Genomic DNA, 27784 nt, shown 5'->3' with positions numbered 1-27784 from the left:
ACGAAAATGCTTAAAAATAGTATAAAAATAATACAAACATCTCTCTGTACATGGAAAATCGCAAATTTGTCTATGAACAGTTGAGCTGACAGAAGGTTTTAAGTTAAAATTAAATATGCATTATTAGACAACATATTTTATTCCAATTTTAGCACTGTTCAGGGTGTTACTTACTTTAATGATACAGCTAAAGTTGTTAGGGAAACCTTGTAATGTTGTCACAGTGAATTACATTTAATCAGTGTTTCAAAAACACATTATACACAGAGCTCACACTTTGCCTCCATGTTTGTGTATTTGAATGTTTGTCTTATTCAGGTATTTGAATATTTGCATGGGTTTTCTATAGGTGCTGCTGTAACTAATGATCTAGCCATTCACATGAAAATTAAACATGTTTAAGACAATGTGTGCATTTTTACCCAATGTCAGCTGAGAGGAACTTCAGCAATCCAAGGCTTTTTAGACAAAAAAACAAAAACAAAAAAAAACAAACAAACAACAACAAAAAAAAACAAAACAGGTAATTCAGAAGACTGGCCCAGCAATAAATGATGTGGTAGTTCATTTTTGTGTTGTGAGTAAAAATAGCTTAAAACAGTCAGATTACAAGAATACACTTCAACAAGTAACAGATATGCATTTTTCAGCTTATAGCAGAAAAGAAAAACATTTGTGGTGAGATCTCTGGGCTCAATTTATATATATATATATATATATATATATATATATATATATATATATATATATATATATATATATATATATATATATATATACACATACATACATATATATATATATACACATACATACATACATACAATAGAGACAGTATTATAGGGTTTTTCTATGTCTCTCTGTCAAGGTAGAAAGATGCAATCTTCATCATATGGTACTGAAATCTTCTGGTACTTTTACCAAACAGGGTTTCAAATAGTTTGTCAGGATATCAGAAATCAGGCCAGTTTGTACATCAAAGCAATTTTAATGTAAGCAGTCCAAATTTTCATAGTTTGAGAGGAGGCTAAGCATGCCCAAGTACCTGAAACACAGCTTAATTATTCATTAAAAAATAGCAAGCTCTTACTCCTTTGAAGTAATAATTGATTGTAACATGAAAATAGAAACACATCTAATTATTGAATAACTCAAGCTGTCCCACTGCTGTGACCTCTGACCTATGTGTGGAATAGAGGCTTTCAGCACAAGATTGGCCTGTCTAGTTTGAGAATGTGGCAGACGATGGACAGAGACGAGAGACAACAAAAAGAAGGGGTCAAAGAGGAGAAATGGAGACACAAAAGATTGAGACAGAGAAGAGAAACACAAAGTGCGAGGGAAAGGAAAGAAAAGAAAGACAATGAAAGTGAGTGAAAATGACTGACAGTCAGGTACGGAGTGAAGTCTGTAGCCACAAAGAAATCTGGGGAGAAAACCAACAGATAGTAATCTGAGTTTTCACTCTGAGCCACAGCTAACAGCTAGCAGCTACCCTGTCACCGCCGCCTAAACAAGCCCAGTGTTTTCATCTTCATATACACAACGTGGCACTCTGTCTTTTCTTCTGATGGAGATAAGATGTATAAATTATGAGCAGCTGACAAAGTCTACTCCAGCGCCCCCGGCGTCTCATCAATCACTAGCCTGTGTGTCAGCAGGTAACTGACGTGGCCCCCGGAGGCACAGCCCCCTCTTTAGGTGTGTGAGTGTTTTTTGTGTGCAAAAATGAGTGTTTGTTTCTGTGCAATTGAGCTTTTGCACTTGCCTGACTAACGTACCTGTGTACGCGCTATGCGAGCGGTTGTGTAAACAGCTGATGCAGTATTAACTCTATGCTGTAAGAAACAAAGAAATGAAATGAAACACACTCAGCCCGCACACATTGGCCTGACAAAAAACAGCTCCTGTGTAAATGCGAGCTTAAGGTTCTACTGTTGTACCACAGGGAAATCTGAGGTATCGCTACACAGGTAAGACTCAATTAATTATTGAATATTGAATATTATCAGAAAGTTTACATTTAGCCCAGAAATTTTGTTCAGAAAGAAACACATACTTTAGACAGAGTCATTACACAGAGCGGCTGGATGTTAACAAATCGCTGTATCCGAGCACAATGTTGTGAAGTTGAGCGGAAGGAAAAAAGTCTGGTAGAGTAAGGTACAAAAGCAACAGGGAAAACTGTAGTCCATTAAAAAGTTTAGTAAAAATTCACAAGACCAGGATGGAGGCTAGAATTAAATCAAGGCCAGTTCTTTTATACCGAACCTTTCATACACTGAACAATCCAAAATTATTTACAGTTCTTTGAAGGAAAGACAGAAAGAAAACAGAACATCGATACAAACACATTATGTAAAAGAACCAGATTTTAAAGGCTTCTTCAAATGTTTTAAACAGGTCATGAGTCAGATTCTATGAGAGGCAACACACACACACACACACCCCCACACACACACACACACACACACACACACACACACACACACACACACACACACACACACACACACACACACACACAAATGGAAGTACAAAAGACATGAGGTACAACCATTGCATTTCTTACATTTGCTAAACTGGTATCACTGTGCTTGATTTGCCAACTCTCCTCATATAAACACAATACAGAATCTGCGAGATAAAATCAATAGAAAGATGAGAGATGCCAGACTCATCAATGCAGACAAGAACAAGGTGACTTGGTCTCGTAGGACATGGAAACATTTTCAGTAGGAGTTTTTGAAATATAATGTGTGAACTAAATCCGCATTATGATTTTTGTTTGGTTTTCTTTTGAATTAAAAAAAAAAAGAAAAACTTTTTCATGATATTCCAACAGATGGACCCATACAAATACATTTAATAAATCAGGATTTTATGGAAAAGTTCAACAACATTTTATTACAGAAATAAGGTCCTAATGAAACTGTTTCAGTATTGAAACCCATATTCTAATGAATTTGAATGTACAGGAAAGGAAAATCTTAATGCAAGACAAAAGCTGAATGAGCTAGAATTACAATAACCATGAAATATGAATATGGTCAAACTAGGAGCCAGCCTGTTGGGTGGAGTACCACAGGCCTTGAAGATCTAGTGGCAGACCACCCAGAAAGTGTGCAGGTATCAACGGTTTTCCATGAAGCCTAGCTACACTTCCATACTTGACATGTTGAGCACCTACGGTTTTGAGTGTTGCCATGATACAATTAAATATAAATTATTCTTTTCCAGGGCACTGAAATCCAATTTAATTCATGGATATTATACAGCAAATGACAACAGATGTGTGTTTAACCTAACATAGCTAAAGTAAGCAACATAATTATATCTCGTGTCAGCAAATCAACATAATTACACACTACAAGCTGTCAGCGCCTGATTTCATATCGTTCTCATTTTCAGGCAAATCAGAGTCTTATTTTTGAGGTTTTGAGTTAGATCCTAACTTAATTCCTATAATTATAGATTGTATTGTCCAAACAAAGCACATTACTCTGGGATTACTCACTGAGAGCTATTTTATTTTATTTTTTTAATGAATAGTAAGGGGTTCCACAAAACTACGTTACACAGCAGTTTGTCCATTTCTTAAAAGATAAATCTTGTTTTTGTTGCACGCAATACTCAATTCCCATTCGAGGACTCATTTTCTGTGTCAAAAAAAAAAAAGAAAAAAGAAATGAATACACTCACTGAAACATTCATTGCTTTTCAACTGTTTCAGTACATAATCTCAAACCACATCAGTGCAAAATTACACATTTGTGAAAGGACGGCCCAGAGCAGGTAGCATTTGCACGCTCTCACAATATTGATCTGCTGTCTTGAAGAGAAGTTCAAGAAGGAGAGAGCAAAGCAAAAAATTCTGACTCCCCACGGGGACAGGAGAAACAGCACATCTCACCACCAAAGAGCGGGGAGGGCTGTCATGTTTCGTGTGATGGGCTGAAAGACTAGATGTGGCCTGGAGCAGCGGCATATTCCATCCCCCTATAAACCAACTTCCAAAAGCAAACGGTTCCACCCCACAGAGAGGAAGCTGGGACAGTCAGACAAGAGGAGAGGGCAGACAGGTGTCAAGGAAGACTGACATCTATGACAGAGGGCACTATGAGACAAGCTGTAAAGATGAGCCGAGACATCGTGAACGGAGCACCAACATCGCACACCTCTTTTTTTTTTTTTTTTTTTTTTTTTTTAAACGGGGGCTTCAATATTCCGATCTGACTGACATCTCATGAATTATGCACCATACACTATTAGAATAAGTTAGCCATCTCTGTTTCAATGACGCTACTGTTTTGAGAGAAGAAAAAGTCCTGAGACACATTATCTTTGAAAGCCCTTCTATAGAGAAAGGAAGAAGATGTCTGGAATTCAGCTGACAAAAAAGCACTCAGTTGTCCTGAAATCTGAGGAGTCTGACAGGATGTGAGTCCATCTGATCCACAAATGTTTCAATATTTCTATACAGGGAGGGGGAAATACGGCACGGACATGCAGTTCCTCGCCCGTCTTTTTAGCACAGGTGTGATGAAAGCCAGAGCTGCTGCAGGTAAGCTGCCTTCTCGCATTACCCTCGAAGAGGTTTGACAACAGACGTTCCCTGTAAGTGAGCAGACATTTAGTAAAATTATGCCAGATTCAGTGTGTCTATCCTTCATCTGAATAAAAGAAGCATAGCATGCAAGTCCAGTGGAAAGTTGTCAGGGCCATGAAGGTGTTAAGTGCTGCAAGTCTTAAGACCGATGCAATCTGCTAGGTTTCCATAGCTAGAAATGTTTTTGAACTCATTTTGTGTAATTAACTGAACTTAATGTACTGCTTAATAATTAGGATTATCAAACAGAAATTATAAAATTTAGACCTACTCAAATGTTTTATCAGAGAACACTAACAAATCATGTTGATAGAGAATACAAAGGAATAAAATCAAGGAAGATCTGTCATCATACTAATCACTGGTATGCTGTAACCTAATTCAAGTCCTTCGCAGCTTGCCTCACCACACCAACAAATAAAAGAAAAATGCTGTTTAAGTGTCACTTGACCCATCTGGCCTCATGCTGACCTCTGGGCAGCCCATCCTCTTTCACATATTTCCACTGCTGAATAAGCAAGTCTCTCTCTCTCCTCTTCTGTTTTAAACTAATTACCTCCGGTCATTTCTTCCACTAGACTTGTTGATGAATATCAAAATGATGTATCATTTTTATATATATATTTTAAGACCTATTCAAAAGCCAAAGGTAAAAAAAAAAAAAAAAAGCAAACAAACAGGGGAAATCCTCTTTGCAGAACACAATGATGAGTTGCTATTTGAACAGTGATTGCAGGTAAATGACAGGGTGTAATTATTAATAATGAAAATAATTTATTTTATTTATAATGCCCTTTATATCTTGAGATTTCAAAGGGCAAATTTGCACGGTGGTGACGGCAAGCTACTGGATCACCTAAAGTCCAGACTTAACCTGACAGAAATGTTTTAGAATCAACTTTAACCACAAAAATGAGTGAATAAACTTCCTCCACATCTATGCAGAAGACTAGCAGTTATCACAAACACTTGATTGACAACTAAATAAATGTTATGCTCTGGGGCCAGTTACTCTACACATATTTGAAATATTTTGAAAAAAAAAAGCTTTGTATTTACTCAGCTTATGGCTGAATATTACTATTTGTTACCATTTCTTAGCATGCAGATGTGACAAAAAAAAAAAAGAATAAATCTGTAATGATGGTAAAACACTCAATGTACAATGCACAATGCATTTGAAAATGTATCCCTAAAGTCTGAAGCATTTACTGTAATCCTGTGAACGCATGACTTTCTTTTTTTTTATCGCAGGTGAAAAGGTCACAAAAAGGGCTGGTTTCCTTCAACCTACAGTATTTGTCCCATCTTAGCCTCCAACCTAAACATGTTCAAGCTCTCATCATTGGTCTCTTCTCTTCCATCTCAGCTGTCTACCCACACACATGCATAAGCTACAAAGTTGCTACAGGTAGTCTTGACACAGAGGTGTCAAGACTACCTGTCTTAACAGCGCACCCCTTGCATGACCTGCAGATAGCCCTCAGGGACATTAATTATAGAGTAGTCTGACTTGTTGAGAGGAGAGAGGCAGACAAGCAGAGAGACACACAGAGTGAGAGATAGAGAGGGAGTAGAGAAAGATAAATGTAGAGATGTTGTTACAGAGGCTGTCACCTCCTAATCATGTCATCCTGCAGCACAGAAGCCAACCTGAGGGTTTTTTCTATCAGGTTTTCCATTCACAATCAGAGCCAGCAGGTGGTGGATGCACCATGAGATGTAGGAGGGCACTGTCCACTGATGTCTTGTTTTACCAGAGTTCAGATCCGGTTGGTTTGTGTCGGGAAAAACACCTGAAAACCGATTATGCTAAGCTGAAGCTCCTCAAGGTCGTGTTCAGAGCCCACTTTTTATTTACTCTGCTAACACAGAACTATGTATCCAAATATGAGGGGAAACAAATCACTAAGTTTGCGGATAACACCACAATGGTAGGTTAGTTAAAACAATAAGGTTTTACCTGGTGTAAACAATTAAAGTACTAGAAAAATAAGATCTGGACTTCCTTTATGGTCAGACCACTCCAGCTAAATAGAGGAAAGGCCTGAGTTCCTTCTGAGGTTTCAACATTATGTGAGGGCATTTTGTTTCATTGTTTTGTTTGAAAGCCATGAGTTAAGTCAGAGAACAATCATGATGACCACTCAAAGCACTTTTTACACTAAAGTCAACTTGGGATCAAGTGCTTATAATCCTGTCATTTAAGCTGTGTTGTACCAAAATATTGGTTTTAGCTACTTAAAAAAATATTCAATTACCTCAATGTCATCAATTTCAGACACTGTTTAATTTATTAGAATGTATTAAAACATAAATTCATTGCAGTTGTACTTTATACAGATAGATATTAAAAACAGATTGAGTAAAAGTACAATATTTCTTGTCACATTTCACAAAGCAAAATTCATGTATTATATAGAATCATTACACATAATGTGATATATTTCACATCTTTGTTTCTAGTCATTTTGATGATTGTGGGTTGCACATTGTGAAAAAACAAAATTTAGTTTCAAAAATTAGAATACTGTGGAAAAGGTCATTATTGGAAACTCATGTTAACTCAAAACACCTGGAGATGTTTCCTGAGCCTTTAAATGGTCTCCTACATCAGTATGTTACACAATCATAGGGAAGACTAGGGATGACACTAGTGAAAGCACATTGAGTGGTCAAAATGACTGGAAAAGTGCCATATAAGTTCATTCCATTCCAGAAAATTGAGTGGAAGGAAGACATGTGGTAGGAAAAGGCGAACAACAGATCAGAGCAACAGAAATTTTCAAAAACATGACAAATTTGAAAGAAAAAACACAGGACAACCTGTGAATTTTGTCCACCTCCAGGATTAACTATATGCGAAGGGACAATGTCTATTTAATAAACTAACATAAATCTTCACATTTGTCACATTGTCATTGTCACATTTCAAGCAAATGTGACAATACATTGTAATCAGTGCTCAAATATAACTTCTTTAGCCCCTAAATCAGCATCTACAATCTTTAGTTCTAGTTGATTCCAGAAACATTTAAAATGTCCTGCTCAGGAATATTTTACCTGCAACAAAACCAGAGCAACCATTTCTGAAATCCATGATAATATGACATTTCAGCGTGTACTTTAAAGACTTTGTGTGGACAGCAGCATCTGGACAGGCACTCAACAACCACCATATGATCAGAGCGATCTGTCCCCACAAATCGAAACTCCTCTTGCTGTCCCCTGCGTGAGATAAGACAACTTGCAGCCATTTGTGTCTCTATTGCTTCGACAGCTCCCGTTTCTAATGGACCGAGCGCGATTTCACAAAACGCAAAATAGGAGGAGGTCAATGTGTTTGAAGGTTACCCCTGTCGGAGGGAATCAAAATAAATAACACTCAGGTGTGCTACTCTCTGTCAGCTGAGTGTCTTAATGATGCCGAGTTAACACATACTAAATAACAGCGTCTCCCTATGCACTGACAGCCTCAGAAATAATTGACCAGCATGCTCCAAACTGAGACGCAGTAGGCAGAGAATTCAATCCTGCAGCTGACAGAACCCATTGAGCATGTCACCAGATTTTGCATTATACACAAAGCAATGTCAGGTCAGGGATGCGGCCTCCTGCTAGTTATTTGCGATTGCATCTCTGAGGGTAAATTACCTGGCTCTCCATAATATGGTCTAGTTAACTAATTTCCTGACAGCAGCAGTCTCATGAAAAGGTCTTAGATTTACTCCTTGTCAAAAATATGAAGGACTGTTTCTTTCTTTTTTTTTTTTTTTTTTTCCACCGGCTTCTCTCCAAACGTTTGGCACCTTCTCGACGAAGAGCTCATATTCAATTTCCTCACGCCAGACAAAGACATACATCTGAAAACGAACAAAAAGAAACATAACCTTATTATGTTTGAAGGCTACCAGCAGTATGTCATTTCATCCAGCTTCCACGGAACAAGAAAAAGAAATTTGCTGGAGGGCTTGTGCAGCAATGTAAGATAGTTCTGTACCTCCTTGTAAGTAAGCAGGGAAATCTATTATCCTGCTGACCTGTGCACCTCAACAAGTACACATATACAGAGCGTAGTGGCCTGTCATTTTGTTGCTACACATGTGTAAATCATTCTCGTTCTGTCAGAAGGCCGGCTCTGACAACAAAAAGCTCCCCTCGCCAACGGGGTCAGTGGGAAACCAAATCCCACACAGACAAAGAACAGTTTTACCTGCGAGAGCGCCGCCTGCCACTGACGGAGACGAACATGACAATAGCGCTGTGACGGCATGAAGACTGCCTTTAAGCTACGCTGCGTGGGGCAAACAATACGCACTCACACAGACTACCCCCTAACAGCTACCACCCACCGTGGAACCCGACGTCTGTTTTAAAGTTCATAATGCTCCGCCGCTGCCTGCCCACCCTTTCTTCTTCTCTCTCTCTCTATTTTTTTTTTTTTGTAACATGTAGCTATTCATCTGGACGATGCAGCCTATCATCGTCTCGGCAATGACAGTAGGTGGAAACGCTAGCTTTCATTACACAAAGTATAAATAGTGTAATCTATCAGCCCTGCCAATCAGAATGATTGATTATGGGCTGTCAGCGAGGAGAGTGACACATTAGAAAAAGTTTGGTTAACAATGCTTGTAGCTAGTGCAGGGCTGCTGCCACCCAGCCCAGTGATTAATGTGTTGTCAGTCTGTAATCGCACACCCACGCTTAATGAGGCAAGGATTTATCATCTTGCCGGAGTGGCAGATGTCAGGAGGAAAGGAATCCAAGTGACTGGAAACAATATACTTTTTTTCAAGCTTGTGTTTGACATGTCTGACAAGTTCTAAAAAACCCACAAAGGCAGCCTATGTAAGCACAAACTTCAGCGGTAGGGACTTTTTGCTCTCGTTCTGTCCTTTACTGCATGAAAGTCGCTGCTGCTGAAAGAAGACACCGTCAGCCCCCACTGCTAGCATAATGGATTAAAACTTCAGAGAAGCAAACACACCGAGGGACCTAAAAGTCCATTGCATCATGTTTCGGCAACTCAAAGAAAGAAAAAAAAAAGAAAAAAAGTGCAACTTGTATAAATGAATAGAAACTTCGGTTCAGTCCCTGTGTGGATCGTATCCCACTTCGTCTTTCATAAAATCAAGCGCTCGACTTCATTAACTTTTTAAATAGCACAACATCTGCATGCCGTAAACAGCAATGAGTTTACTTAAATTATCTGATAAAAATCTGAATGCAATTTAGAGCAACGCCGCCTTCAAAGTCAGATCCAAAGTACTGAAACAGTGATTAATGTTTACAGTCAACATCAACTAAAAGAAACAGGCACAGAAATAACTTGTTTTTTTGAGAGATTTAAAGTTATTGCAGCTTTGTGGTAAAACCCAGTGGAGTCATTTTTTTTAGGCATGGAAAAGACTAAGCCAGCTGTCTCTCATTAGGACACAGCATCTTTCTGTCACCAAGAGAGCAAATGGGGAGGATTAGCGCTGATTGGATTAATAGACTGACATCCTGGGACACGATACCACTATGTGGTTGCTGAAATTATAATCTGAGAAGGCAGGCTGCATATTGCTTTGTTTTATTACATGTTTGAGATGTTTGTCAAGTGATGTAACGTTCGATACATAACGCTTATGTACAGGTATGGGCTGGTAACAAGAAACAGAATACCAAGTTTTTAAGGAGGTCTGCTTATAAGCAACCATTTTCATTTACTAATTTTTATTTCTCTTGCAAAATTTGAAAGAAAAACTTAATAGGAGTTTTGGAGTAAAAAAAAAGGGGTTTTGAAACTTTGGGGAAAAAGTATGATACTCTGCACAAAGAGGTCTGATTACTTGAAATCCACAACTGATAGTTTCAATACCAATTATTGTAACTTTAAGCTTAAATTCAGTGAAATAACATCAATGCCTGACTATTTTATTAGGAGCACTTATTCAATTGCTTTTAAACACAAATGGCCTATCAAATAGCGGTACTTTAATGCATTTATAAATGGGGAGTTTGCTGCAAGGGGTTCACAACCATTTTCTTTCAGCTAGTTCTTTCCTGTTTTGTGGCCAGCCAGGGAGCTAAAACCCTTAGCCCATTCTTTTTTTTTTTTTTTTTTTTTAGATAAGAACAGTTTGTATTTGCAGTCAAATGGGAATATTTTTGTTTTGGCCTTGGAGACCCTGATGTTTATTGCTTCCTTTCTGTTTGCTAAGTCTTGTCTGAAACCTTGAACTTAAGAGAATTAAAACACTGTTACTCTGAATTGGGTAAGGGTGTTCAGTAGTTTTAAGTTGTTGGTTGCCAGATTTGTTTTATACAATTTGTGTTGCAATCTAGACTTCCATTCGACATACTTTCTAAAGTCCTTTAGAAAATGTTGAGCTACTGGGATTTTTACACACAATCATCTCTATGGCTTATAGAAAATGGTAAGAAAAGGAAAAAAAAAAACAATCAGTTAGCAGAAGTTGTGCGACTGGAAATGCATTGATAATGTCAGAGGACAGAGAAAAATAGGCAGACTGGATGAAAGCAACACTAGGTTGAATAACTACTCATTAACAAGCAAAGTATGAAGAGTACCATGTCAGTATAGCAGTATGTTTGACCTTGAAAAAAATAGGCTGTTATAATAAAAACAGCACTTATATTGACCACTCAAAGTACTTTAGAGCCACTTTCACCCGTTCACTCACAAATGCAATCACAAATGGTTGTGATGGTGTTACAATGGTGTAGGGAATATTTGTGATGTGCCACAGCAGAAGCAGGAACGCACCACTTGAGCAAAAATGGAGAAATAAAAACAATTACTATTTTTGCAGATTATGAGAAAATATGGATTTTCTTTTTTGCCAAATATACTAGCTGAAGTCTTTAAGAAACCACACCAAGCCGTTTCTGAGGTTTTGTATGGCAAAAATGTATGTTTGAATTATCAGAAGAAGGTTTGTTTAATCTATGCTTAAAAAAATGTAAACCAAGCATTAGTGAGGTGTTCCTCAATAAGGGGGGCAGTAAGTTTATGCTTTTTGTTAGCTAAATAGAACTTTGTCAATTGAGATTTGTTCTTTCACACTAAATGATGGTTTAATTTTAATTTCTTAAATAATCCAATTTAAGCTAGTTATGCAAGCAGAATTTCTCACATGGTCTCCCAAGGAAGGCTTGGGGAGAAATGTCTTTTAAAATAGCTAATTTCCCATTTGCTTTCTATAGGTATGTAGATTCGAATTATTATTATGAATATTTAGGACATAAGATTTAGATTGTTAAATGTAAAACCTTTTAAGTCCTCTGGAAAGCCCTCCAACAGTAAATATCAATATTAGATTGTTTTTATACAGGTAGGACTGATTGTTGCGTTTATGTTTTCTATATATACGTTTCGATGGTTCAGGTTATAACAAAACGTAAATACTCAAATCCACAGGAACAATCAAACTTAAGTCCAGCAGATCATGGCTAACGTGTAAACAGATCTGCTTAAAGGGAACTTGTACAATTCAGAAATTACTGCAGATCAAGGGTTTTCCAGGAGAGATTGTTTTAAAGATTTTGCCAATTGCAGGTATTATCAGAGTCATAACACTTTATGGTGACTTGCATCGTATAGAATTAGAATACAGTCGAGTGATTGATGACATGATTTATCATGGTCTATAGAAATATCATGCCAAAACGGACAAGGGAGGCGCGTCCACTGCAGCACTGGCCTGCATTTTGATAGGCCTTAAACTGCACAGCTAAACACAATAGAGAAGCAAACAACAACTACACCGCAGAGGCGGTCCTTCTTTGTGCCAGATGCCAGAAGGAGGGAAGTAAAATCTATCTACGCAAGCGGTGCAACTGCAGTGTCTCATAAAAGCATTCACGTGTTTGTTTTTTAATATACTGTATAGCCAAAATCATGAATAGCGCATAGTATTTTAGCTCAAAAGAGTAACAACACTCAGGTCATGCACTCCAAGCGTCAAAGCTCTGAAGGAGGCGATAAATCAATATTGGCACTGTTACTTACAATTAATTGTGCTTTAAAGTTTTACAGAGTGTCTATGGTGTGTACAGCGAGGATGATTTATGTGGACAGTGTGAGTCACTCCCTTTAATTGCTGTTGTTTTCCCAGCTTATAACCTTTGCATGAACTCTGAGAATGAACTACTCTGAACAGAGCTCAAAGTGCTTATCCAAACTCCAGACAAAGAAGTTTAAGAGCATGAAATTAGTTACATGGAAATATTCACAAGGAGGCATATCCAGCTCAGTCAGATACTGAGAGACAAATACACGGAGCTAAGTGAATGTACTTGTGTCTCCTTGGAAATGTCTCACACAAACACTCCTGCATAAAATAAACACGTCCAAACAATTATGAACAGTTGTTTTGACATTTTGGGATATGTTGTCACTAAAACGCACACAGCAAAAGCATTTCAAGTGTTGCAATTAACAAACAGGAGAGATTTCGTGTGATAAGGAACCGGATCAAGTACTCAAGTCCGTGTATTTGTCCACACATAGTAATGAGACACTGAAGAGTGGATAATTTTATTCAGAACCTGTGTTAATCTGGGTCTATATGGATACAGTGTCATGCAGACAAATTTGAAACCCTTGACCCTTTCCACATTTGACCTCATTACAATTAAGCCCAAATTATTATTATTTTTTTTTATTTTTTTACCTCTGGGAGATTTAGGATTAAAACAATCATTTTAATTTTACTGACAAGTGATTTCTGACTTGAAGTAATATTAATGTTTTAAGATGTCCCAGCTAAATGTTATGGATAAAATGTGGAGAGAGCTAAAAATATTAGGGCTATGACAAGGAGGCTGTCCTCAACCTCAATGATTTGGAGCTCATGAACAAAAACAAATCATCACATAAGTCGGCCAATATAATGTCTACATAGAAGCCAATGTAAGTTGTTTTATTTAACACCATTTAACATGTTTGTATGCTATTTCTAGAAAAATGTTAATGACAATTGTATATTATTTTAGAACTGACACTTTGTGTCTCATTGTATTTGAGAGATGTGTGTCTCATTTCATATCTGAAGCAAACTTCTTGCTTGAATGAAAACAAATCTAAAAGTATTCACACCTCGGGGAATTTAAAATGATTAACCCTTTCCCACCCTCCACCACAAAAAGGTATTTTCTTGAAGCTTTATATAGTGGACAAAAACAAAGTAAAGATTAGCTTTAACTTGTACACTCTAGAAATCTAAACATTAAGGAGGAGAAACTTGGAAATTGGAAAAGTTATGTAAGGTACTCAGAAAAGACTTGGATTAATAGTCCTCTGATCAGATGAGAACAAAATCTGTTTTTGGCCCATGTGAAATGTATTTGTGACAGGAAAATAACACTTCATGGACCATGGTGAAACATAGTGGTGTCAGTGTAATTGCGTGGGGATGCTTTTCTTCAGCAGGAATAGAGAAGCTCACCAGAGTTTGTCATTTAATAGACGGAAGCTAAACGAAGCACAATCCCGGACAAAAACTGTTACAGGTTTCAAAAAACGTGAGACTCTGGTGGTGCTTGACCTTCCAGCAGAACAGCAATTCTAAACATACAGCGAGCACCAATGAAATGGCTTGGATCGAATCACTGTTTCTGTAGAATGACCCAGACAAAGTTCAGGTTACAATGTGATGAAATACAAAGGAGTTCGAGGAGTATGTATACCTTTGTAAGGCACTGTAATAGCTCTTACAAGTCTAAAACCTAGCAGAGAGTGGGAGGGGTAATAAACTTTCTTCCCCAGCAATTTGTTTGGTTATTTTCCCTTCCCCTGGTGACAACCATATTCTTTGAGTTTCCTCTGAGGAAACATTTGTTCAGTAAAATGATTCAGTGAACCCACTGAAGGCACATTCACAAAGAGCTATATTGCATGCTGTTTGTTATGTTTGAGAGCTTCGGGGAACCCATAACTCTCAAGACCAGAGATGAACGTGGCAACATACTTCACTGGGTGCATTTCAGGAAGGAAAAATAACAGAGCAAAAGGCCTTCTCTTCTGTCAGGTTTGTTTTGAAAAAGACAAAAGAAAAACAAGAAAAGAAAAGGGAAAAAAAAACACAATTACAAATAACATAATGCACAGTCACGGCCCTGAAACTAGTCACAGTCGATCGATGATTTGAATGGCTTTCCTACAGTGAAAACTTTAAATGAACCACTGTGTGCTGTGGAGTAAAACAGGTTAGTGTCTGGAGAGGAAAAAACTGAACTGAAAAGATCCACTTGAAGACTTTCCTGGACCTGTCACTGTCAATTCCCTTGAAGAACCGTTTACCCTGTGTGCAGATACTCATGGGACCCAGGAGCTGGCCAAGGCTTCCTGCAATGCCGTCTGTTTTACATTACAGGCAGAAAAAGAGAGATCTTCATGCTTGAAAATCAAACCAAATACCTCATCCAAGCAAAATCTAAGTGACTTCTGGGAACAGTTGTACCTGCTGACGTAGCCACCAAGAAGTCCTTAATGTTAGGTAGAAGGACCCAGGATTTACTTAATTCACTGTGAAACATTCTGTATAATAGAGTAAATGTTTTTTTTTTTTTTTTCTGATAGTTGCGTTTTCTATGTACGTTTCTTTTTGCAGGGCTTAGGATGTGAAAACAGAACGTGCTGTAACAGTGTTTTGATAGACATGGCCAGTTTAACCCAAAGATTTGACAGCATAATGCGGGCTCCATGGCAAAAAGGAAGGAGTGAGGGAGCCAAAAAGTACCACATGTATTTTCCAAAAGCAGACCAGCACGGTTTAAATAGCTCTACGTGGTTTAACGCCATCTCATTCCATGACCTCTAAGTCCTCAAAGAGAATTATCACATTATAACATTCCAACACGCCCAAATTCCCAAAATACAGCTCTAGGCTTTTCCCGTCTGACTCTGTTTAGTGTTGCGGTTTTTGGAAAAGACTTCAATCGTCACTGTTGTTATTCTGTTTACTTCAGGTATTTATATATTTTCCTGCCTTTGTCTTGTCATTTTGTTTTTGTTTTGGTCATGCTGCTTAGCAATTTATGCAGAGAAATGCAGCATAACAAATGGGAAATAGAAAAAACAAAAAATCTTACCTTTTTTTCAACCTGAAGCACAAGAGAGATAATATTACAAAATAAATTATTTTAATGCTATTTAAAGCATAAAGGAACAGAACACCTTCTTAAAGAAAGTAAAATCATTTAGATTTTGGTAATAACGTGATGTCTCTTTTCTGTGCTCTGACATTCATGTTTGTAAAGAAGTTTAGAAAATGTGAAAATAGGGATTCTAATGTGAGATCTTACAATAAAAAAAAAAAAAAAAAAAAAACTATGATTACCATTGGACTGCAGTTGCCATCAACATCCAGTTGAAAAACCACTGGAGAAGCCATAATCACATTAAAATTATTTTCGGCAGCATTTTTCTAATAAAGTACTTCCAGTTCTTAACGAGAGCTGGTTCAATAGCCAGTTCTCAACTGGTTCTTTGAAAGACTTGGTTTGGTTTTTCAGTTTTGAGCCACTTCATTACACAACTTTAGATGCAGCGTAATAAACTAAATGTTCCTCTCAGATTTACAATCAATTGTAGCATACAGAGAGAGCTTAGATACAAAAATCACACTATTTATCCCAGTATCTCTCCAAACGCATTCCATAGCATCACAGTCTGTTTATATTAGTGTAGTTTTAACCCCGTAACTGCCACCCTCAAAGTGCTTATGTGAGTGAAACCAGTGTCCTCATGACGATTCAGGAGTTTTAAACAACAAATGTAATTTGTGAACATTTTACAATCTCAACTGAATAATCTCTGATAAATACCAGAAACCGTAAACTACAGGATTTATACAAAACATTTAGAGCAAAATTAGTAACCCCACCTGGTGAAATTAAAAGTTCAACGGCTTCTTACAAGGTCTAAGGAAGTAAGAAGAGTTTCCATGATGTTTTTTTAAAGACTCTCATTACTAAAATGTATGCATTACACATGAATTACAAAAAAATAGTAAGTTAGTTTCCTGGTAAGCTCTGGATTGAATTTAAGATTTTTATTCTCATAGAGAAGATGAGAGACATTTAGCTTGTGTGAAGATATTAGTAATTTTCATAATAAATTGAATTTGCCTGCATGCTATTACATCGACGACCGAAATGAAATGAAATGTCTTTGTGAAATTATTTGGACTGATTTGATTATATATGTATTTAAATCAATAGGAGCTGTTCATCTTCAATCCTTTGAGATAACATGTGAAGTGATTTATAAATAAACTGAATTACACAGATTTTATTAAAGGTTATTTAAAACACAGCTTGTGGTTTCTGAAACCTTTTCTCCATTAGCGAAAAAAACAAAACAAAAAAAAACAAATGAACTTCTTAATTTTCTCAAAAGCATTGTTTTATCTTGAGAGGTTTCATTACCGTCCTATGTGACTCTAAGACATATATCTTAGAGGCCTCTTAATTTTTTGGTGCTAATTCTGCATTTCTCACAAACAACCTTTTGCGCCGGTTTCATTTTTCCTGGAAACTGGTTTTTGGCTGTCTGGTTTTGATTTAGCCGACATGGAAAACATTGTGAATGCATGAAAAGCTATGCTGTTCCGATTGTGCTAAAGACCATAACTGTTTTATCAGAGCCATGTGGCATCGCTCACTGCCATGCCACAATGGTATGATTAAGAAAAAAATAAGGGAGAGAGAGTTTAAACTGTGGTCACATTTAACTTCGATATGACTCAAGAGAGGTCCTGGAAGTTAGCCACAATCTCTTTTCCAAAACATACATCAACCAATGAGAATGATGTGATAGAAGGGGCCTTCTTTGTTAATTTCTGCTGTCAGGAGTTGGCATTTATCACTAACACTCCTAGAGTTGCTGCTGTATCTCTGTTTTAGATTTACTGTATTTGTGCTGCTTGCAGCAAGACGAATTATGAAAAGGAGCCAGAAAAAAAAAAAAAACTATAACAGAAAATCAAAAGGAAAAACTAACTTTTAGGCTTTGTCTATTGTGAAGTATTTTAATAAATAATCTTCATTGTTCTTAATATTTTCTTCTTTGATACTTGGCCTAATTGAGACTTAAATTTGAATGCATGCAGCAAAGAGACAGCTAATTACCATTCTTTGTAATAAAGCTAATGACAGAGACTGTACTGTTAGCAGCGTCTTGCCGTAGCCGACATAAAAGGAAACATGAGTATCTAATTATGCCATCATCTTCCCTGTTCGTGCTGTAAACGCTTCTCTAATTGGTGGCCTGCAACATCGGTCATCTTATGAAGAACTCCGATGATATAGACAGCTGAAGCCGGGACGTTTGCGAGACTCGTCGACTCTGGTATAGCTGAAACATAAAGCTGAGGAAACAATATAGGGAAATCCCAGAATCCCAAACTGGAATGAATCCAAAAACAGTTTCCACTCTGTGTAGCCCGACTTTTACGATACTAATGAGGAATTAGGAAAAAGAAGATCAGGAATATGCTCCAGTGCACAAATTACAGCACAATGTTAAGTAGACCCTTTTTTTATATGAAAGCTGTAAACTTTTACTTTACATAAGGAATAAATAATCACACACAGCTGGTTCAAAGGCACCAAGACACAAAAACACATCATGTCAGCTAGAATCTGTGATTATCTCTCCTTTCATCTACAGCTGCGGCGACAAAGCCAAGCATTTCTTTTTTACTGACAATCTATGTAAATACAATCTTAAAAGTGACTTTACCCTGCCAAACAGCATTGTAGAGGTCCTTTCTATTCTTTTCATATAAAGTGAGTGATCAGTGTTTTCACTCTGCTTTTCTCCATCTACCAAACACGGCAGTCTGAGGTTAAATTATTTCAATGTTTTGCTTTCCCGCTTGCCACTCGCATGGAGGATCAAAAACAAAGCATAGCACGGAGTGACACTCAAAGAGTACACTATCGTAGCTTATTATCTAAAACAATGAATATATTGTTTTCCTCATGTTTTTTTTAAAACCAACATCGACTCACATGCTTCTTATTTGTCACAAGAAGCTTTTGGCTGTACTCTAACTCTCTCTCTCTCTGTGTGTGTGTGTGTGTGAGAGAGGGCCTCAGAGACCCTAAGACTAAACTGTAAATATTTAATGACTTTACAATTACATTCAATCCAATCTGGGTAGGAGATGTGCCTTTAAATAGGTTGTTACAAAGGGTAGAGTAGAAATACAAATGAACATCTTGAAGTCTAATTAGTCTTTGGCTCTCAAAACAAGAGAGCGACCAACAAATGTATGGGGTTTGAGATAATTAAGCGATTGTGCAGAGAGTGTACATGAGCTGTCACTTCAATCGGCAGACACGTCACACTAGGCAACACAAGTGTGACCGGACAGCCGCCCGTCGCCTTTGATCTGGGTTCATGCATACGGAATCAGGTCAGGCTGTGGCCACATGCACTTTCATGCACATTTATAGAAGAGCACAAGCAAAACTCACATACAGGAACTTTCCGAAAACAAAGGTTTATGTCAGTTTTTATTTATTTTTTTTGTCAAAAAATGACTTAGGCCATTATTTTAGGAAAGTCTAGGAAAGACAAAATACAACTTTAACTTTAGATAATAAATATCATGTCCAAAGAGTCGAAACAACAAAATCTCGGCAAATGGAAACTGACAATCACACCAAAACAGGAAGGAAGGAAGGATACCGCAATACAATAAAAAGGTGAGCACAATTAATTCAATGCTACTACTAAAACAAGTGAAAAGAAATGAAGACCAGGATAACTTACTGCTTCCGACTTTGGCTTCACCACTTTCATGAACGCCCCTCTGGCCTGTGCCTCCATCAGTTCTTTTTTTGTTACTTTTCTGGAGTCCAGAAACTTCAGCTGGGGCAATTTGTAAAGTACAAAGTACCTGTAAGACAATAAAAAAAAATAAAAAAAAATCTGCTTTATTAGACTACTTTCAAAAAAAAAAAAAAAAGGTCATGTAGAGCATTCAGCAGAAACCTAGGGAAGAGGGGATTTTGGTCAGGGCTCAACAATATTAGAAAATCTTGCAGTGGTGATAGTACACATGCATATTCTGATGATGATGTCAATAGCAATGTATTACTGCTTTATTCTTTATTATCTTTCTCATCTGTGCTTCCATCACTGTGACCCTTAGTATTGTAAGCAATGTTATTTGTTTTTGGTATGAACTCCTGCTGCCATGGGACTTTGTCCCACTGGTTAAATCAGCACAAAAAGTGCAAGATGACAACATTTGGACTATATCAGTCAATACTTTTTGCATTCTAAACAATCTTTTGAAAACTGAATATCGCACACACCAATGTAATGATGAAAATATAGCATGCAACCCTGGTGCAGTTGTGTATCTTCAAGACAAGAAAAACTAGTCAGAATTCATTAGAAAATTAGCATAGTTTAAAATAGGAAAATATGTTAAATGCTCAGAGACTTTAAATTGGGAGGTTCATCTTTCAGCAGATTAAAGGCACTAAAAAAAGTCTACAATGAAATAGTTTAGATCAAGCCATGCAAATGTATAGGAATGACCAATGTATGAATCCAGAAAAGACATACAGTAAAAGCCTTGCAACTATTAATGCAAACTTTTGTTAAGCCCTTCAAAACTGTGTGAAAAATGTGTAAAAGTTCAAGGGGTCTACATTATTTTCGATGCTGTAGGAGTCACTACAATCGCAACATAAATTCTAATATTATATTCTAATACTAAGGAAAACCTGAAAAGAAGCGGGCTTAATGGAGATGCAGATTAAGTGGTGATCTATCCATGAATGCAATAACCTTCAAAGCTGATAAGAACATACTAGATCAATGGCACAGAAGGAGATACAACCTGTGCAAGAGCTGTCATTCTTGCTGCATCATGGATACCTCTCTAAGCTTTCAGACACACTCCATCTTTCATTGGGAGGGAGAGAAACGTCAAAAGATAATGGCTAGAATACACAGATGACAACAGATCCTTTCACTGGCAGGCAGGGTTAGAGGAACCAGTATGTCAGGGCTGAGCTGGTAGTCCGAAAGGACACACATCCACCACCTAAAGTGGAGGGTGAGAAAGGACGGGGAATATGGGTCGAGACAAGACCTGTGTGTGTGTGTGTGTGAGGGGTTGTGACAAATTGATGATGGCAATGGCGATGAAGGGAGATGGCAAAGCCTGTGTCAACTTTTCAACACCTGAGGATAATGAGGAGGGATGCAGGAATCAGACTGGGAACGTTCAATATCGACATGCAAATTAAGGAAGAAAAGAAATATTACATAGACGTAATAAAGAAAATTACAATACTTCCTCTCTAGAAAACACACTAGGGAATCCTTTACAGTCCAACTCTGATGACAGGTTAAAATAACCTTCTTATAATCCCTTAACAAGAAACCCCTTAACAAGAAACAAGAAGCTTTATTTCTTCTGATAATAACGCTAACACTCAAATCCAGGAGGCCTCCATCCCAGCCTGTGTCCCTCTGCATGCAAAAGGACTTTGTTCTCGGCATTTCCATGATCAAAGGTGAAGATGCCCTTGGGATACACACAGGGAGGTTATTCTCCATAGGAAACCTGCCATCATAGGGTCAGAACAGATGACAAGGCTCTGTCAACCAGTGGTGATATTAATGATTCAACCCCAACCACTGAGGGAGGATAAGAAAGCAAAGGAGACGCAGGGGGTAGCATGGAGGGTGGGTAGGGCTGTGGTGGTGTTGCTTGACTAGTAAAGGACCAGATGTAGTTTATTTAGCAGTCCAAAATATCAAATGCCTAGCTGAAAGTAAAAAAAAAAAAAAAAAATTATATATATATATATATATATATAAATTGTGACTTTATTAATTCAAAAAGAGTGTGTTAGCTTGTTGACTTTCACTCAGTGCTTAATAACACAACTGATGTTGAAGTTACTTAAAATGTGTTTGATCAATTACCTCACAACTCTAGGATTTGATGCAAATTCTGTCTAATGTGAAGAAATGCAAATAATGGTAATATATATATATTTTTAAATTCAGTTAAAAGACACTTTGGGTAATCATTACTCAGCAGCACTTATAGCATTTCATAAAAATTAGTACAAAGCACAGTTGGTGGTTGAGACGCCTCAAACTCCGCTTTCATGTGCCACGACAGCAGATTGTTCAAACTGATAATTCTCCACAGGGTAAAGGGGTGAATGTCAGAGAAATTTTGTTTATTTATGTACATCATGGACTCAAAGAGAAAACAAGTTGGATTAACATCTGTTGTCACTTTTCCATGTGCCTAAAATTGTCAGTGATCATTCACAGGCTTGCTCAACAGAATGGAGAGATTTTTGAAACCACAACATGGGGGAATGGAAAACGGTGTTAGTTTAGTTGCTACACTGAGAAACAGCTGGTGAGATAATTCAGATAGTCTTTTTTTTTATCTAGATTGGCTAAACCTATGAAAACATGATTTTTTTACCTGATCTGTACACGCCAAAATTGCTTGAACAGGTCTTGTTAACCACAGCATTTCAAAGTGGAAGTGGATACTGACTGGGAAGGGCTTGCAGATAGCCATTGTGTAACATCACACAGAGTTTAAAAATGAAATCATGACGCAGAAAAAAATGCAGTAAGTTGCTTGAAAGGAGGGATTTAAAGTACTACATCTAGCAGACTTCCATGCATTCTCATCATTTTGCTCCTTCTGTATTTTTTATTTTACTCGTTTTAATTTTGTACTCAACTTTTTTTTTGCATATGACAAGGTGCCATCAGGGTTGAACGACAAAAAATATTGCGATGATGATGATGATGATGAAATAAAAACACTTAAAACCACAACCATGAATACAATGGGTTGTAGCATTTCTGTATGCAGAATATAGTCCTTCAAAAATATTAATAATCAGAATGGAAATTATCAAGCTGAATTTATTTTATCATTCCAAACACCCCTTTGTGATATAAATATTCCATACTGTAATATTGCGATAACCATATATTCCTGTATATTGTGCAGCCCATCAGCCATTTAGATGATACTTCGTATTTATCTTGTGAAGTTTTTTTATTTTTTGTTTATTTTGTGGAATTAGCCAAGAGTGTACTCAGATACCAGAAATTGTGAAGGAATTGAAGCAAAGTTGCTGAGTTCAGGTTGCTTCTTTTGAGTTTTTATTCATGCCATCACTCAGGAAACAGGCCAGAATCAGAGTTAAAGGATACACACATTGATTGCTTGAAGAATTTTTTTTATTCAAATTTTAGCAGGATACATTTATTGTATAAGAACAGGATATTTAATTCCTGTTCTTATACAAAAACTTGTCCTCCACACTCTACCTTCCTTACCAATATCCCCTGCATATTTTGCTTCCGTTTGACTTCTGTGCCTTGTACCTTAACTTCCTCTGGTGACACGAAACCTACACTCTCAGGTCTGTTTTTCCACTCACATATCTTATTTTCCTCTTATTTGAAGCAATAATGTGACTGTTCAATCACTTGTTTTTTGGGAATGTGCCAGTTTGGCTTATAGAGTTTACTTCAGAGAAAAGAGAAATGATTTGTGCAAGAGGCATTGCAGCGGAAATTATGACAGTTTTGAGTGGGGAAAGGGAAAGAAAGCCGAGTGAAAATGAGGAATCTGGCTCTCAAATCAAAAACATGATTTTTGAGAGAAACATTTTAAATATGAGTGGGGCTTTTGTAATGCTAGCCATGCTAAAAGCTAAAATAAGGTTAGTTGTAAATAAGAAACCTGAATCAACTAGAACTGGCAAAATCATAAATCGTCCCCCAAGAATTCAGATTGTTTCACCTTCATATTCTGGTACTAAAAACCAAGGGACAGTGTGGATATTAAAAGTCACCAAAGAAGAGGACAACATTTAACCTCCATGCTCACTACAGTGTTCAGGGAATGAATGCTATATTTCTGTGTCACTGCACTAATTGGGTCACCGATGCGGCACACCAGGATATTTCACTTGAGAGAGCGAGAACTCCTCAGGCACTGGGCCGGGTATTTATTGCCCAAGGCCAGTGCTGTCACGACCTGCATACAGCCTAACCTTGTCAGACATAAAATCTGCATCACGCTCAAATTGATGTTTTACTATGTGACACACTATGAATATTACATTACAGGACCGTAGACGTTGTCAGTCAAAACAGAACAGCCTCCCTCACCAGTAAGTTAAGCATGCGAGTAGAAGGAGAAAAAGGGTAGGGAAGGGAGTTTAAAGGAGGGGGGTGGGGGGGAGGGGTATAAAGACAAAAAGAGAGAAGAAAAGATTATTCAAGAAAGGCATGGGTGGTAAATGATTAATAGGAAACACAGAGTCAGAAACAAGCACTTAGGGCTAAAACAGACAAAAGAGAGTATGCTTTTCGCCTTTTATCACATTTCATGTAAAAGACCCTGACAAATGGTGGTCATATTGCCTGACTCGGGGCTTGGCTTGATGTTTAATGCATCATCTGTTCTGGTAAGGCAGGGTAGTAAACACTCATTTGTGGCGATGACTAGTCACACATGAAATCCATTTTGCAAACTGGAGTGTACCGAGGCCAGTTGACAAAGCTTTTAGAGTGATGAAGGCGAGTCCACAGTCTGGATATGAAATGCAAATGCTGGTGGTCAAAAACTAACATCTTGAAATGTATTGCAATTTACAAAAACACAGTCTCTTATTAGTTGTCGTGTGGTGGAAAACTTGCCTATGTAATACCAAAAGAATAATTTTGGAATTTTGAATTGAGGTTGTGTTAAAAAGTTAGACTAATATCTTTCCTGAACTAAATTTAAATTAAGATACATCTTAAAGGCCTTGTTTCCACTGAGCCATACTACAATAGGTATTTTTTGTTATTTTGACATTTTTATTTTGCATCAGAATAATAGTCCCTGCTCCCCTTCACCTGCTGCACATCTAGTTATTTGGTCCCACTTGTTCTTTGTAATAGTAATCAGTCCCTTGTATAATGCATAGGTTCCCCCATGGTTCTTTCAGTCACTGGCACCAGCTCAATGTCACACCGATTAACTCCTCATTTTCTTCCTTCGTTCTACCAACACCCCAGTATTCTTATATCATTCAATAAAAATACAATTTCACTTTGACTTTTCCAACCTCATGCCTACTTATTTTAAAGGCTGAAATGAAGCATTGTGCAAGCTTAAAACCATTTAAAATAACACATAAATCAATGTTGTTGTTTTTGTTTTAATCAATATAGGAATGAGGACAAGAACTGAATATTAAAATATATATAATGTTTACCGGTCTGAAATAAACCTAAATGTGATCTTTCTATTTTTTATCTACAGGAGTATAAATAAGATGTAAACATGTTATTATTTTTGAAAAAAGTAAAGAACATATATATATATATATATATACATATATATATATATATAAAACTAGTACTCCTTTCATATGTTTAAAAGATGGGTGTCCCATTTTCTATCAAAAACAAACTTTTCAGTTCAATGAAAATGATCTTAAATTTAAACCTACCATCGGTGTGAATAATTACAGATTTAATCCTATTCATAAAAGTTTCCCCATGAAGCAACAGACCTGTATCTCTGGTAGTCGTCGTCATCCTTATCCAGGCTCACCAGCTGGTTGGGGCAGGCCTCGTTTCCCAGCAGGCTTAGGTACTCGAGTGATGGGGTCACATCAGCTAAGTGTTCCAGCAGGGCCTCGATATCAGTCAGGTGTCAAAGGGCAGATGTCAAGGATCTAGCGATGTTAATTACATTAGCATTCACTACGCACACAACCCGTCCCAGGCCTGTCTGCACTAAAACACGTCACTGTCAAATTTATTGAGGTGCTCAAAGAGGCTAGTCAGTGGCTTTGTGAGAGTGGGCAGACAGAGGTGCAATTTAAGGTGCAGGCTTTGGCATATAGCACTGACACAATTTGGCTCCTGCTCTGACTCTTTCTCTCAAATCTCTTTCATTTCCTAGGTGGCCGGGTGCACAACGGTGACAAAATGATGGATGCCCTGCGGTTCAAATAGTCCATGCTTCTCGGAGCTGCGCTGTGGAAAAGTTTTGCGAAACATGGAAAAAAAAACAAACAGCCCCTAAGAAGGCACATTCATCACTAATACATTCACTTGGAAAATTGAGCCCCAAAGTGTCAAAATACAACTGCACTAATGCGGCACTGTGCCACGACAGGATGTACATAATTGGCCTATTAGCATGTGCCGACCACTTCACAACTGAACTGAGCACACAGTCCCAGATGCACAGTTCAAGGAGTCCCAGTTTTAATGTTGACTCTGGAAGTGTGCGTGAGTGTGTGTGTGTGTGTGTGTGCGTGTGTGTGTGAATGTGTGAGAGAGGGAACATCGTTACCCAGCAGGATCTGCATAACCAAAGGAAAACAGGACACATTGCCGAACCTGCTCTGAGGCTCAGGGAGGAAGTTCGCACTTCTCCGACTGATCATAAACAGCTTTGCAATATGTTTTACATCTATGCCTAAATTTACAGCGACGCCACAGAGCTGTGGCAATGTCTGGCAACTAGAAAATACTCTAGGCAATGAAGTAAAATGCGAATATCTGGAAATCAATTAAAAACATGGTGCTGTTAATTCAAGGGTAGATTATGGAAAAAATTGTTTATTTTCAAGCTTTGTATATATATGTATATATATATATATATATATATATATATATATATATATATATATATATATATATATATATATATATATATATATAGGCAAAACATAAATAAAGGTTGTCCTTTTATTTCTACTCTGAAAATAAAAGTGTGTGTTATTGTAACTGTTGAATCTGATTCCACTAGAGGTCCCTGTAGTTCAAAAACTAGTCATGTGTGTAGCTGTGTGACAGCCAAGTTCTTCTACACAGAGTGCTTCCTGCAAAGCCACATCATTACAAAGAGACACTTTCAGACAATAACGAATTGTACTCGCTTATGAAAGAGGTAAAAACAAACAGTTTGCTGTAATTTACGTCTGGAAATGCAACACAAATTATGGCCCGAGTTGATTCTTCTCAAAAGGATATTTGGTTCTTATTGAGTGTCAGGGTGTGGAGCTTGGGTAACCTGGGCAACTGGAGGTCATTTCCAAGCAGATTGTTGTCGACGACCAACTCTTCCAGCTCAGTAAACATTTTGAGGCCTGCCAGCGACCTGTAATGATAAGGAAACAGTAAAGTGGTTATGGCTCCAAATCTGCTCCGCGGTTATTGTGCAGAAATAAATATTTCAGCCTCTCTCCTTTCATACGGCAGGAGAGTGTGGGCCTGAGCCTGTCAGTGAAGTGAATGACAAGAATTTGTGGTGCTGAGCTCCCCTGGCATGGCGAGGCATCCTTCAGTGGCTGGCAGGATGAGGGATGGGGGTCACTTGTGAGTAGCCAGGATTCAAAACAAAAGGCTTCAGAAATGCAGCGGGCAGGATGAATTTGTCAATGTCTTGTGCCTTGAGGCGCCCAGTTTCGCCTGACCCTAACCCTCCATTCCCAAGACAAATCACTCTGTCACAGTTCACCTTCACTCCCCAGACACAAATTTAACTTGTCATCCATCATTTTCACAGAGGAACTGGGATACACTCACAATCACAGATGCAGTAGAAGGGGAAACTTTTTTTTTTCCTGCCACTGCGTCATGATAGGGGGGTTTAGTGTTCAGATTACAACATCAAAGCTGTTTTTTTTTCTTTTAAAAGGAGGAAACATTTGGCCCTTCCGTTCATTTTTATGACACATTGCATAGAGGTGAGGGGTCATCCCAGCTTCTTTCCTCTCCACCTCTCTCACACATATACAAATTAACACAGGCATAAAATTGACAGAAGGTGGTGTTAAAAGTTATGTTAGGGCCCTGCAAAGTTCAAGTCATAGAAGCCACACAAAAGGCGATGTGTGTGCTGTCTAATCCTTCACTGTCAGAGTGCCATGTTAAAGCGTCCTGGGAGACTTCACTGACATTTAAATCTGACACACTGCAGACACTGAACTTCTCGAAACCTCTTACAGTTCAAATGAGAACTGTTTTAAATTCAATCAGGTATTCTTAATCAATAGGCATTTTAGTAAATTTAATATTTTAAGCTTATTTTTCATATATATATGCACACAGTAAAATAAAAGAAGGATGAC

General features: G+C 37.7%; 1 protein-coding gene across 1 annotated transcript in view; it reads right to left on the bottom strand.

The window, feature by feature from the left end:
- Nucleotides 1–27784, bottom strand: part of lrmda (leucine rich melanocyte differentiation associated) — a 226867-nt gene that overhangs the window by 53469 nt on the left and 145614 nt on the right. Inside the window, exons 3-5 of the mRNA XM_014987333.2 lie at nt 26685–26811; nt 25211–25350; nt 19404–19530 (exon numbers count right to left, since the gene is read on the bottom strand). Of these exons, the coding sequence (XP_014842819.2) occupies nt 19404–19530; nt 25211–25350; nt 26685–26811 (394 nt within the window). The remainder of the gene's footprint in view (nt 1–19403; nt 19531–25210; nt 25351–26684; nt 26812–27784) is intronic.

The sequence above is a fragment of the Poecilia mexicana genome, unplaced genomic scaffold, assembly GCF_051168715.1.
Source record: "Poecilia mexicana isolate PSO_F unplaced genomic scaffold, ASM5116871v1 scaffold_15, whole genome shotgun sequence".
Classification (NCBI taxonomy): domain Eukaryota; kingdom Metazoa; phylum Chordata; class Actinopteri; order Cyprinodontiformes; family Poeciliidae; genus Poecilia; species Poecilia mexicana.
Note: the sequence above shows the minus strand (reverse complement) of the source record. Positions and strands in the feature narration are given on the sequence as shown.